This window comes from Nylanderia fulva, unplaced genomic scaffold, assembly GCF_048542155.1.
Source record: "Nylanderia fulva isolate GAGA-0341 unplaced genomic scaffold, ASM4854215v1 Scaffold820, whole genome shotgun sequence".
NCBI lineage: Eukaryota > Metazoa > Arthropoda > Insecta > Hymenoptera > Formicidae > Nylanderia > Nylanderia fulva.
This window is the reverse complement of record NW_028190940.1, coordinates 25320-39569: the sequence shown is the minus strand read 5'-3', so window position 1 is coordinate 39569 and position 14250 is coordinate 25320. Positions and strand designations below refer to the sequence as shown.

Here is a 14250-nt window from a genome sequence, read left to right as displayed (position 1 = left end):
TCTTTTTCTCTCTCTCGCGTACGTCTCTCGCTGCAGCCCGTCTTCTTTCTCTCTCGCGTCTTAATTCGCCGTCTCTCTCTCGCCACAGGCCCGAGCCGAATCTCTCTCGCCGCGAGCCGTCGAATCTCTCTCTCTCGCCGCCACATCCGATCTCTCTCTCGCGCGCTGTCTCTTTCTTTTCTAGTGATTGCTCTCTCGCAAAGTATGTAACGGGTGGCGCGCAAATAAAGTACACCATGATATACATATAAGTATTTATTCGTCTTATATTTAATACATAATTATATATAAAGTTTTATTACATATTAAAAACTAAAGCCACCAGCTCGCAATCGACAAGTTGGTGCATGTCGAAGGCGTTGCTAGCGCGTATCGCATTCGGCAATTCTCTCGCATTCGTTACAGTGGATGCAATATTGGAGAATTGCGTATGTTTGATATCGACCGTTGCGATGAGCCTCGTCAATCGATCGTACATTATTTCGATACATGAATCGAGCTCGAACATACGATGTAACGTCGATTCGACCATCATCATGCGCACGTCCGCTGATTCGAGACTTATGAGCTTGGTGCCGTTTATCTTGTGAAATCGCACTGTTAGCGGCCCGACACTTATACAATTATACACATCGTTGTTGAGAGAGTCATTGTTCAGGTAATTGTGAATAGCGTGGCGTTGCTCGTAGAGTCCTTTCCACGTTTCGAGAGATAGTAATAGCTGTTTTCCCCGATGATCTCCTATGGCGATCTCCACGTAACTCGGCGGATCCACTCTGATGCCGATTTCGAGGAATTTGAATTCCGTGGTCGTCAATGCGTATCGTCTTCCAAGTATACGAACAGCACGAGACTCCAGCGAAACGCTGTAAAAAAATTAGGAAAAAAAAATTAAAACTAAATTAGGAAAAAAAGAAATTATAACTCATAAAAAAATATAAAAATAGAAAAAATATAAAATATATAAAATAGAAAAAGTTATACTTACTCGTCGCATTTCTTCTCGCACGTTTCATCGCGTCTCGGCATGTAGTAATTCATGCTGCTGCTTTTTTGGTGCAGAATATTTTTCTCGAGGGTATTAAAAAGTGAACCACCAGTTAGAACAGTCGACGAGAGACTGATCGTACAAAAGTACTAATAATCGAGTAACACTCATTTTTAAAATATTAGGAGAAGGGGATTCTTAGAAATATATCTGGAGGGAAAGAACAAAGAGAAATATTTAAAATATTAGGAGAGGGGGATTCTTAGAAATATATTCTGGAGGGAAAGACAAATTATTAAAAGTAATGGGGGTAAAAGAAATTCTTAGAAATACGATTGCGTGAGAAATTTTTAAAAGTAGTGGGGGTAAAAGAAATTCTTAGAAATACGATTGCGTGAGAAATATTTAAAATATTAGGAGAAAAAATTTCTTAGAAATATCTGGTTAGGAAAAATAACAAAGAGAATAGTATGTAAATAATATGTTTATTCAAAAAACGGATGATCGTCGGATCCAAGCCTGGATTTTGCGGCCGACCACCAATTAAATAATTTAAATACATTTTGTAACGTGCAATTTTTTACATGTTTATTACACCGTAGAGTATATGTGGGATCTAACTTATTTAATGCAGGTACATCTTCATATATGGCATCCAAGGTCTCAATGGTGAAACCGCTGCTCGCATCGTCCATTATTTCGGCCAGCCATTCTCGCTTTTCGAGTCCTTTTACATACACGAGAGAGGACTCTTCATCGTCTTCTTGCTCATTTATGCCAACGATAGCTGCCGTAATCAAGCGCTGAGCCATGCCGTATGGAACATTTCCATCCTCCCATTGTAAGCTGTGATGATGTTGAGTTAGCCACGAGGCCTGACGCCTTTCCGACTTTATAAGCACGCTCCATGGCACAGGGCATGCGAAGAAATAGTGCGACAGGATATATCCTCTTCTCAGGATTGCCGCTTCCTTTACGATAAATCGTTTGTTTAGTATAAATCCTTGCAGGTCGACAAACGTTGGTGCGGACATGATCTCTTCGATGTGAGTCAGTTGAGAGGTATTACTTCACTAACATCAGACATCTCACATCATCTTGATTATGTATCCTCCTCCCCCTCTTTCACACGCGTATTTGTGTAAACATTTTTAGGTGATTTTGCGCACAACGTTGGTCAACGGGTTGTATTGGATCACACGATCGTGCATGATGAGGCAGTACGCAGTGGTATTATTAGGTATATTCTCCTTACACTCAAATTCCAATCTCACATCCACCGTTGCGCTCTTGACCGATTCGTTTTGTCGAGAACAATCGATAATCACAAACGGACCGTTTTGTAAAAACCGCGTGATGGTGAGGCTCGGCTCGAGATACTCGTATCCGTAATAATTTTTGCAGAAACGCGCATACGTGTCATACAGAATCGACCATCTGTTTCTATCGAAATCCAGATTCATATCGTCGTACGGATAACATTCCGAGTTCAGATAGAGTTTCACGTTGGTTAATTTACAGTCGTCGAATCGACTCGTATCCTCGGACATGACATTTTTACGCCCTGTCTGCAGAGCAAAAATTACATATCGCGGCTTCTCCAGTTGAGTCGCGGTCTTAATGGCCCACGAATGCTTGGTCGTACGCTGCAATAGCGGAAATTCGTATAGATCCCACGAGCGGAAACCCATGCTGAGGTAACGTCCGCTTTCCAGAGCGCGCAGCATCGACAGCTTCTTAATCTCGCTCAACAACACGTGTGGCATTCGCCATTGTATCTTGAATATGTTGATCGCAGGCTCCAGTGCAGAATTTCCATACAGACAATTATTGTCGTTGCGCGATCGTATTAGGATCAACTCATGACGCGCATTAATAACAACGCGTTTGTAATCCTCGCAAAATCCCAGCAACATGTGCAGCGGTACGCAAAAATTAAAGTATCCATTCACAGTAGTCGGGCTATCCCAGCCTGCATTTCGCATAATCACGCTTCTATCGGATGACATTGTTACATAGTTTTTCAGCAGACTTGTTATTCCCACATTCCTGTTGCGATCAATCTCCACACCATCGAGCTCATAGCGAATTTCGTCAAACATGAATGCGACGCAATTATTTCCCAGCATCACATTGGATCCCTCAATTGGATGGTTTATCTTTAGTTCTCCCTCGATATATAAGAAACTCTCATACGGCAATGTATATAAATCCTGTTGTTGTATGGGTATTCTTATCTCGTCGCTGTATCCAAATGTTGTGTTGGCAAACGGGTTGTATGTGTGAGTCTCAATCTTGACAATGCGATCGTCAAAGACTGGCTCTTCCTCGATGTTGAGAATCTCAGTCATTGTTCAGATGGCGCGCACCGCAAATCCCAAAGATTGTAAAAACGCAACGTTTGACGAGGTGAGTCTCTTCTTCGTAGTTGATTTGATATTAGCGAATGATGTTGCTGCTGGTCTGATTGTGTTCTTCGTGTCTTTATTCAACACGAGCATCCCGTCGCACGAGGGTGGCCCGCCGTCGTACGTGCAATCTAACTGTTATCTCTTCACCTCGAAAATCGAGCAATCGTCCCTCCTGATCAGTAACGCGTAACACTAAATCAGTAATGCTCCGTACGAAGACCGGCAGGTAAATGATCTGCGCCGGCGTTTCCAATATCTTATATCCTGGTGGTACCCTTGGTGAAAATTCGTGTATCGTGTGAACGAGTTTATCGTTGCAGTATGCACCCGCGGTCACGTTACACTCTATGCGGATAATGTTCACGTTGATAATATTAATCGCCATGTTCGATTTGTGCCATTTTCGCGGTTGCAGTATACGATTCGAGAATCCCAGCAGCGATCCAATGTTGTTGGGCATGCTAAAATTTATTCTGTAGGCACACTTGATCTCGCTTCTCATCGTATTGTAATTAGCGCGGAGCACGATTGGGTAATCTTCATCGTCGACACCTTTATCGCTAACAGCATTATGTTTTCGGGAAAGTGCACGTTTCAAAAATTCATGTATCGCTTGCAGCTCGTACGATCCCTCGGGAATCGTAATTTCCGCGTCGTCTGTGCCGTAGTAAAATTTATTATTCGAGGAATTTACATTCGATATAGTGTGATAAGTTTCAAAATCCGTCAGACCGAGCTCGTAGTCCGCGTCGCTCAAATCTATGGGCGGAAAGTAGGTCGCCGCGAGAACGCTACTCTTCCCAGTCAATGTTAGTGTTAGCGACATGTTGACAAAACTGAGTGAAATAGCGCAATGTCAGTCTTTAAATTCGCTGCAAGTTGAACTAAAATTCAATCTCTCGGAGAAACTGCAAGCACAACTGTCCGCAGATACTCTGATCATACGTTTGATAAGAGGTGTAATTGTATTCCAATTTCGGCACATTTAAATATCGCACCAATTCCTCGGGTGGTCGAAGATTGCCAAAACTGTCGAAATAGATTGCGCGATTTCCTCTTTTAGCATACGCCACCCAATGAGTGCCAGGACCGTCTGTACTGTCTAGATTAACGATACCACTCTCATTTTCTCGCGCGCCATTTATCGGTAAATTATTGCGCATAAATACACCTCTAAAGTATGGAATGTGCATACGTTTTGCAAGTTGTAGCAATTGCACATTTGTAGTTACACATTTCGGCATTTTTAACGTTTTTTTGACGTTTTTTTTTTTTTTCTTCGCTCCTCGTCCATATTTGTAAGGGGCGAGATACAGTCCGCGGCCTTCCATGGCGTGATTGTGGCGTAGTATCTCTTGCAACTGACGTTGCGCGGCTTTTCTGTCGTTTACCGCTTTTGCTACGCCAGCCGCTCCGCCAACCAGGGATCCGAGCGCGCCCAGCATTGGTAAAATCGGCAAAAATCCGCCTCGTTTCGCTGCCGAAAGTACCCTCTTCTTCGTCTTCCTCTTTTTCGTTTTCAAGCTCATGCCGAGCTTCGTCTTGGCCTTCATCGCTGTCCAGACAACTGTGGCCGCGGCTCTCTCACCGAGACTCGAGTCTTTCGCGACGATGCGAGTTTTCGCTTTCTCGGCGAGTACCTTATCCGCCGCGTGTCTCTCGGCGAGTTCGCTGCTCCGAGAGTACGCTATATCGTGTTCACGGCACGCCGCGTCCAATGGGTTGACACCTTGATCACCTCTAGCCAATCGCTTTTCCAAACGAGTTCCCGGGCCGCAAAATTGATAGCCGGGAATATGAAGCTCGACCGGAAGTGCGTTTATCGCACGATTTAATACACCTGTGCCTATTTTCGTTGACATCCGTTGCAATCTCTAGACGATACTGAGCAAAGCGCGAGTCCGCGCAGCTATAAATAGGCGGACGTTGGAGGTCAAATCGGGAGTGAGAAAATGAAATTCGTGCGACAACCTCTGACGATACGAGTGATGAATTACGACGACAGAGTACGCTGCAGCGTGAACGAAGGTGTGCGCAAACACGGTACGATGCTACCGACAACTATACGCGCGATCGTTTGCGGCCCCTCAAACTGCGGTAAAACCAACGTGTTGATAAGCCTGCTGGAAAGTCCGCACGGTGTGCGTTTCGAGAACGTGTACGTGTACTCTAAATCGCTGCAACAGCCGAAATATCGCTATTTGGAAGATTTATTGACGCCGATTGACGAAATCGGCTACTTTACATTCTCAAATAACAGTGACGTCATTCCACCGAGCGAGGCTTATCCAAATTCAATTTTTGTCTTTGATGACGTGGCATGCGACAAGCAAGATACGATAAGAGAGTACTTCTCAATGGGGCGCCACTCGAACATCGACTGCTTCTATCTCTGTCAGACATACGCGAGAATACCGAAACATCTTATACGCGACAACGCGAACCTGCTAATCCTATTTAAACAGGACGCTACCAATTTGAAGCACGTGTACAACGATCATGTGAATACCGACATGTCGTATGAGGATTTCGGGGAGTTATGTCGTACATGTTGGCAACAAAAGTATGGATTTTTAGTGATAGACAAGGACAGCTCGCTTACGAACGGGCGATACAGAAAAGGATTTAACGAGTTCGCGATACCGCAGAGCCATTAGTCGTCGACAGCACTCTCTAGAGTTTAGGATGGCTGATAATATTCGCGAGCGTGAAAAGGTTGCCAAGGAGATTGCGAAGACGGCCGAATCGATCCGCAAGAAACACCGCGCTCTGAAGACCGGAAAGATCGATGATGATATCGCCGTCAAGACTCACTTTAAACCTATTATCGAGCCGCTACAAAAGATTGTCGACAACGCGACGATTTCGGTGAAAAACGAGCCTAACACCGACGACAACGACAATGTGAAGATCGAGACACGGTATGAGGGGGAAACACCGAAAAAGAGTAAACATAAAACCATCAAGCGATATAAAGAAGAGGAGGAGGAGACATTGAAAAAAAGAAAATATGATATTTTGAAGCCATTGGACGCTTCATTGCCGACAACATCTACACCGAAAAACGCACAACTTGTGATACCCAAAACACTCGTAGACGAAAATGTTTTCGAAACCACGCGTAACCCGCCCGAAATATCCTTTCGACACTGGTTAAGATCGTTGGAAGGTCGACAAATGATGCGAAAGGATTGGGGGCCATTAGGACAAAAGTATATGGACGCTCTCCTCGGTGCTGATGAGAAGAAAGAAATTGATAATGTATACGGAGTCTACTTCGGCGAAAATGAAATGCGGCTCGGCAGCAAGCGATTCGCGATTGACAAAGATGACAATATAATCATAGGCGACACGCGGTATATTGGAACGCCCGGATTGTACGAGTTGATCTTTAAGAAAAAACCTGATTACCAGGAGGATGATTTGCAAAAATACAAGCGCATATTATTGGCGACAAATGCGCATAAACGCAATTTTGATGGGCAAGGCCGGGTGAAGAGTAGCAAGGGGGACAAGTACAAATATATAATCGCACCGTTGACGCGGGTGGAATCGGACGACCCAAAATCTGGCATGGGAATGCCTCGCGCTATGACGCTAACCAACAATAAGATTGATTACGTGCACTGGGACGACCCCAACGAGCTAGTGGATCGCCTACGATTGCTCGATGCTTCGCACCAAGCTGGCAACAACGCGCATGACAACGAGATCTTGTCGATTATCGAGGAACTGCGGGAAGCGGGCATTATTATAAATTAAACAAGGTTCCCGACAATCTATTCAGTTCATCGTGTGACACTTTACAAAGCATTGAAAAAATGTCTATCAATAAATTTGGATTATTCGAGAGGAGAAATGATGCAACCCCTGGCACAAACGATCAATGGTATAGATTGATTAGAAAATGCGTGCGCAAAAACGCTCTGCATCGCGTCGCTGCAGATTATGACGCGAGATCGCGCAAGATTCGCCGTGTAGCGCAACCTGAGGCGGATACCGATGTCGTCAACAAATTGTACCTGGAAGAGTGCTTTAAAACATTGATGATCCAACAGAAAGAGTCAGATGAGAAGCTGGCTGCGTTAGAGAAGGATGTACGAGCGTTGGAAACTGCGATAAAAGAGCTTCTGCGTGCGCCAAACACTACCTCAGACATTTAATGAGCGGTTGGCTCAGAAACGTCTATCAAACAGTTGTGAAACGTCTAGAAAGGATTCTCGAGTGGTTGCAAACAATTGTTGAACAGCTACGAAGGATTATTAGCGTGCTACCAAACAACAATGAGTGGCATCAGTGACCGACCTGGAAGCAGCAGTGAACGACCCGGAAGCAGCAGTGAACGACCTGGAAACGGTGGTGAACGCGACCGCTACGATCGAGGTTACGATTATGTCAAACAGGGTTGCGAACGAGGCTACGAACAAGTCCTTAAAGGTTACATAAAAGGCTATCAACAACTCAGTAAGGGTTGCGAACAGGTCAGGGACGGCTGCGAACGGGCCAAGGCGGGCTACGAACGTATCAGAAACGACTTGGGACGAGGCTGTGATCGAGTCAGGAACGATTTTCGAATGGGCCAAGGACGTGAGTAAACGAACGTGAAAGAACCCGAAACAACGTGGTACGAACGTGAAAAAACACCGAAACAACGAGGCACGAACCCCGAAACAACGAGGCACGAACCCGAAAGAACGAGAATCTAACCCAAAAGAACAAGGCACAAACGCAAAAGAACCCAAAACAACGAGGCACGAACCCGAAAGAACGAGAATCTAACCCAAAAAAAACCCGAAAGAACGCAAAAGAACGAGGCGCGAACCCGAAACAACGAGGCACGAACCCAAAAGAACAAGGCACAAACCCGAAAGAACCCGAAACAACGAGGCACGAACCCGAAACAACGAGGCACGAACCCGAAAAAACCCGAAACAACGAGAATTTAACCCGAAAAAACCCGAAACAACGAGGCACGAACCCGAAAGAACGCAAAAGAACGAGAATGAATAGTGAAAATAACAACGAGCAACATAGTTTGGAGAGACGGCAGTTGGTAAACGAGTTGCACGCGTCAGCGAGAAAAAATTTCCCTCGAAGACATGTCATAGTGCGAGGATACGATGATTTGTGGCAAGCCGACATTGTCGAGATGCGTCCATACTCCCGTTTTAACAGAGGTTACCACTACATACTCACCATCATCGATGTGTTGAGCAAGTATGCGTGGGCTGTACCACTCAAGAGTAAAGGAGGAAGCGAGACAGCTGACGCAATCGCCAAGATAATTCGGGATAGCAAGAGATGCCCGAAAAACATGCAAACTGATAACGGAAAGGAATTTTACAACGCCGATGTGCAACGACTTATGCGAAGACATGACATTAATCACTATTCTACATATTCGATATTGAAGGCGTCGGTCGTCGAGCGATTCAATCGCACACTAAAGAACGATATGTGGAAGATGTTTACGCTGAATGGTACTTACAAGTGGTTCGACATGCTGCCACGTCTCGTATCAGATTACAACGGACGCAAGCATCGAACGATTGGTATGCGACCCGCCGACGTTACCCCCGCGATCGCCGAAAGACTCTTGGCTACCGTGTACAATCGTGTAAAAATCGCGGGCCCGGCAAAGTTCAAAGTAGGTGATCAGGTACGCGTCAGCAAGTACAAACAACTTTTCGAGAAGGGATACACGCCAAATTGGACAACCGAGGTGTTTAAGATTGTTAAAGTGCAGCATACTAATCCCGTAACATATCTACTCGAGGATTATCGCAAGACATCTATCGCTGGAGCGTTTTACGAGCATGAGCTGCATAGTGCAAATTATCCGGATGTGTACCTCGTGGAGAAAATACTGCGCAGGAGGGGTGACGAGGTTTATGTGAAATGGCTGGGATTCGACAGTTCGCACAACTCTTGGATACATAAAAACAATGTTATTTAATGTATTTTATTCAATCATTGTATAACAATATATATATTGTATAACATATGAAATATATGAAATATATAACAAAATATATATAATTCTCATTAATACGTCCTTACAATATAATTTATTTACAATGGTATTCGATAATGTCCCCACGGCAAGGTGTCGGTCGAATCAGGTACGACATACCGCTTGTCGTCGTAGGGACTTAGAGCAATTTTCGTCTCGCTGATGGTATACACTTTATGCAATTTCGATCTTATACATGACTGTTGACGCGTCATTTCAATCTCGTCATTAAGGCAACGCGTATAATCGTCGAATGTTATACTACGCGCTACGACGTTACTTTTGACACCTTTTGCCTTTTTAGTGTCCTTTTTACCATCCACCCGCAAAGCATACATTTTTGCTCTAAGCCCGACGAATTCGGTCATTATCGCGCCGTTATTCTCATCTTTCATCAGACCCGGCACCTTTTTATTCGCGAGCGGTATACCGTACGCATTATTCGCGGCGTAGTCGCTGGTATCGAATCGAGCGATATCGCGTTTCAAATTTTCATAGACATCCTGACATTTAATTTGATATATTAAACTGTCCGTGTCGGTGTACATTACTCTACAATTGTCACGATAGAGCGGTGACATGTATTCGTGATGAAATTCATAAAGACATACTTTTGATATGTCGAGTATGCACATGCCGACGTAGATTGGTTTGTAGATTTTAACTTCAAGTTTGCGTAATTCAATTGCAACTAATTTTTCCGAAAATATGCTAGTACTATGAAAATTTGGTTTCGCGATCATTGCCTCCGCACCGTACCGTCCGTCCCATTTTGTTAATAATTTTACATCAACATGATTGCGCACATTTTCCATCGTCTTGCCAAATACCGCATTATTCATCAATTTATATAAATTTTTTTCAAAATCGTTTTTCGCTCGTGTTCTAAACTGTGTGTTGAGTTCGATGTATTTTTGAAGCCACGCTGACTGCGTGAATTGTAGTATGCGATATATTTTTGTTATGCGTAGCCCGTGGCGCGTGCACTGCTGTAGATTACGATAGTGTATTACGTAGCGCTTCTTATCGTAAAGCGTTGCGAGGAGTTTATACTCCCGCTTGCCGGGCGGCTTATCGCGCGTCGGGCAAAACGGTAGGTCAATGTGCGCGTCATGAAGATGCCGCGGATACTCTAAATCTACTTCGAGAACATAGCCTATAGGCGAATCGAACGCGATAGATGATACGTCAAAATTCGATATATCGTCGACCCACCGAAAATCGGCATATGGCAATGGTTGACACATTGCCCATCCGTACAAATTATTTACATCGAAATACATTAGGTACGATGAGGGTTTCGATGGGTCGTACGATTGCATGTACTTGTTATTAGCCTGTGCGTATCGGCCTGAACATTGACTAAGGCCGCCGCGTATACCTCGTTCGACAAACATTACCATGTCAATGTCTGTTAATAATTCAAATTTTATATTTGTATGTTTTAACATGGCGTCCCATGTATATCCGGGGAGAGTATAATAATACGCGGGATCGAGTCCGTAACTTTTTATACAACTATCGCGAAAATTCTCAAATATATCGGCTAATAACAAGACATCAATTTTTAAATATAAATCGCTATATTCGCCTAGCGTTCGAAGGGAGAATCGGCTCCAGACGGTCTCGGCGTGCGCGTAATCACTCTCGGATACTGTGTCGCCGGTCAGGGAACTGTAAAATGAGTCGCGCGGCGGTAAACGTGTGTCTTGTAATCTGTCCACGCAGTCAATGTATTCGTATGGAAAGACACCCTTTCGTGTCAATAAATTGAATTTTTCACTAGTTAAATTTTGATATTCCGAATGTAAAATTTTTAGTTTATCTTTATCCAAAAATGACGCTAATTTGTCGAGACTAGCGCTGAGAAATTTATATGAGTCTATGAACCGTAATTTAATATAATTTTTCGAATTATTATCTTGTGTCAATTTAACAGTCTTCGAGAATGAAATGTATTTTTCCTTTGTTATCGGCAATAATTCGATTTCCCCTTCGAACGCTGTGGCTATGTCCTCGATAATGAAATGCGCGTCGTAGCCGGACAGATTGTGAAAGACTATAGGAATACAAAATGATTCTTTGTAATTTAAGTTACAATTTGAGTGCGCGGGACCCCTGTACCGCCCGGTGAGGTGGCAATGATCGCGGACGCGTGTATCGTCTTCGTCAAACGGTTTCTCACAAATGTGACAATGCGTCGCGGTGCGAAATTTTAACCACTCGTCAGGCGTTAAATTTACCATGGGGACATTGGTCGTTAAAATATTTTTTACGCGGATTGCTAAATTTTTAAGCTGTTCGGCGAACCACGCGACGCAATCGACACTACGGCGGGAATTGTACGCGGACAACGAACTGTCGTACGAACACTGTACGTAATACGCGATGCTGAACACTTGATGGTGTTGATGATTTTTGGCATCTTCGGTCTTTGCCAAAACACACTCGAGATCGGCGTACACTACAAACGGCAGCCGCTCCTTCCTCGTGTAATTGTCGAAGCTGAGCCACTTGTCCTTGTCGCTTGGCAACTGGATAGCACAGTCGTTCAATTTCCCGCAATCTTCCGTATGCGCTTGCAATTTATCCGCCGCTCCGAAATAATGTAAACATCTGTAAAAAATAAAAAATTTAATTAGAAATATTTTAAATATAATTTAAGTTTACTATATACTTACCGATCGCAAATAAATTTTCTACATTTCTTTTTGCTCAGTTGCGAGCTCACGAGACGAGACAGATTTTTTATGCACGCGAAATGCCCGTGTTCGTCCTCCACGTACAGCAGATTGACGTGCCTGTCCTTCTTTTTTTCCGAAAGACGCAACGGGACGATGTTCTCGTTCTCGATGATGTACACATTCACAGAGATGTCGTTTGCAAGTTCAAACTTTTTAATTTGATTCACAGTCACTGGAAACTCAATGTTTTGGAGATTCAGCACTGTTGTGTAATGTGGATAAGAGGATTCTCGACCCGTGTTTATTTCAGCAGGGTAAAGAGCGGCCACCACCGACCATGCGAAACACGCATTGTCCGCTGATTGCACATTAACCACCGCTCTCTTTGCTATAATTTTTTGCGGTAATTTGACATGACATCCCGCGCGCATTGGATTGTACTTATTTACATTCACTGTCAAATCTATTATCCGCGACAATGCCCAGCCGCTATCGCGTTCCTGGAACTCTTCTAGCGATGCTAGCGTGGGCTCGATTACGCGGCGCTCGTACCACTCGCGTACATCGGACGTGCGAAAGAGTTCAAAGTTTCTCGTATTAATACTTTTATTGGCACGCTTGTCACCGGACACAAATTCACCGTTGAAAACAGTGTTCACTTTTACACTGATGTGTCTTTGCAGCACATTCTCCACGTTCTCGACTATAATGTCTTTGGCATTTTCCAAAAATTGACGCGGTTCGATATAGTCTGCGTTAATTACCGCACCGGTCAGTATACGGCTATCGAACGCCTTATCGATTTCGCGCCAAACGAGTCTTTGCGCGTTATTGCCGCCGCCACTGAATCCGCCGCCACTAGGCATGGATTCACCACTAAACATGGATTCACCGACATACTGTCTCTGCAAGCGCACCTTTGCACCCTCGAGTCGCGCTATTCTCGCCACGAGAAATTGCCTATGTCCAATCGAGAGACGCGGACGCTTGACACGGCTGCGTTCTTCCAGCTGTGTGATAAATTCTTCGCACTCTTGCAGCCATCCGAAATATTCGCCCAAGTTAGCAACTTGGCGGGAACGCTCCAACAGGTCGCGCTCAACGTTCTCCATTTTTGTAAAAAATTCACTTTTTCACACTTATTACAAAAAAACTTCTTTGCACACTAAACTTTTTTTCTTGCACCTCGAATGAAGCATGCGCTCGCCAGTGGTACTATGGCCCGGCAGCGGCATCGGTCCTCATTATATATCCCCGATCAACCCTTTGTTCGTCAACGTACGAACGAGAAAAATTTAGATGACGTAAATTTTCGGCGCTTGTTTTGTTTATAAATTCCTGCAGCCGCTGGTTATCGGCGCTGGTATTTCTTCCTAAGATAAACAATAAAGAACCGCCGCTTATTGGGGAGGTACCGCGAGGGTGATATACAATCCCATGCAAAAACATGTCGCAGGCCGCAAGCGATGAGGTTGCAGGCAGCAACTTGTTCGCCCTGAAACTTTACCCGCTGATATTTCTTAGAAATATACGTATAGATCATGTATCAACCCCCTTGATTGTCGGCGTATGCCAAGCGGTGACCCTTCTTAAAATTTGATTATCTTAGATTTTCAGAGAACTGATTGTCGGCGCATGCCAAGCGGTGGCCCTTCTTAAAATTTGATTATATTTCTTAGAAATATACAGATAACGTATAAGGAGAAGAAACGCAACCCCCCCCTTCCCCTGATTGTCGGCAGCCCTTTGTAATAGATATTGATGGAATGTTTATCTTTTGTTTATAAACATAAACGTATGAGGAGAAGAAACGCAACCCCCCCCCCCTGATTGTCGGCAGCCCTTTGTAATAGATATTGATGGAATGTTTATCTTTTGTTTATAAACATAAACGTATGAGGAGAAGAAACGCAACCCCCCCCCCCCCGATTGTCGGCAACCCTTTGTAATAGATATTGTTTATCTTTTGTTTATAAACATAGATAAGCTTATCTGCTGATAAGACCCCCCGCCCGCGTGACGTCATACCCCCTCGCCACCAAAACCCCCCCGCCCCGCACCCCCCTCATTGCCCCATGAGTTAGAACCCCCCTAGTATAACTACTTATTAAATATTATTTTTTAAATATAGTATAAAACGAGAAAAGTTATAAT

At 44.1% G+C, this 14250-nt stretch overlaps 4 protein-coding genes across 4 annotated transcripts; 1 reads left to right on the top strand and 3 right to left on the bottom strand.

Annotated features, from left to right (window-relative positions):
• Positions 1 to 267: 267 nt before the first annotated feature.
• On the bottom strand, positions 268 to 1184 carry LOC146719903 (uncharacterized). The gene is made up of 2 exons (XM_085489415.1): positions 989 to 1184; positions 268 to 866 (listed from the first exon to the last, which is right to left on the bottom strand). The coding sequence occupies exons 1-2, from the start codon at positions 1039 to 1041 to the stop codon at positions 299 to 301; spliced, it is 621 nt and encodes a 206-aa protein (XP_085345541.1). The 5' UTR covers positions 1042 to 1184; the 3' UTR covers positions 268 to 298.
• A 4892-nt stretch (positions 1185 to 6076) lies between these two features.
• Positions 6077 to 7543, top strand: LOC146719902 (uncharacterized). The gene has a single exon (XM_085489414.1). It carries the CDS (start codon positions 6085 to 6087, stop codon positions 7159 to 7161), a length of 1077 nt encoding a protein of 358 aa, XP_085345540.1. The 5' UTR covers positions 6077 to 6084; the 3' UTR covers positions 7162 to 7543.
• Positions 7544 to 9347: 1804 nt separating this feature from the next.
• LOC146719901 (uncharacterized) lies at positions 9348 to 12077 on the bottom strand. The gene has a single exon (XM_085489412.1). It carries the CDS (start codon positions 11656 to 11658, stop codon positions 9472 to 9474), a length of 2187 nt encoding a protein of 728 aa, XP_085345538.1. The 5' UTR covers positions 11659 to 12077; the 3' UTR covers positions 9348 to 9471.
• A 6-nt stretch (positions 12078 to 12083) lies between these two features.
• Positions 12084 to 13968, bottom strand: LOC146719900 (uncharacterized). Its single transcript, XM_085489413.1, has one exon. It carries the CDS (start codon positions 13206 to 13208, stop codon positions 12090 to 12092), a length of 1119 nt encoding a protein of 372 aa, XP_085345539.1. The 5' UTR covers positions 13209 to 13968; the 3' UTR covers positions 12084 to 12089.
• Between the last annotated feature and the right edge of the window lie 282 nt (positions 13969 to 14250).

Coding starts and splice junctions, on each gene's coding strand:
- LOC146719900 (XM_085489413.1), bottom strand. CDS start 13,208: ATGGAGAACGTTGAGCGCGACCTGTTGGAGCGTTCCCGCCAAGTTGCT.
- LOC146719902 (XM_085489414.1), top strand. CDS start 6,085: ATGGCTGATAATATTCGCGAGCGTGAAAAGGTTGCCAAGGAGATTGCG.
- LOC146719903 (XM_085489415.1), bottom strand. CDS start 1,041: ATGAATTACTACATGCCGAGACGCGATGAAACGTGCGAGAAGAAATGC. Junction 867..988: donor TGCGAGAAGAAATGCGACGA/GTAAGTATAACT, acceptor ATTTTTTTACAG/CGTTTCGCTGGAGTCTCGTG.
- LOC146719901 (XM_085489412.1), bottom strand. CDS start 11,658: ATGGTAAATTTAACGCCTGACGAGTGGTTAAAATTTCGCACCGCGACG.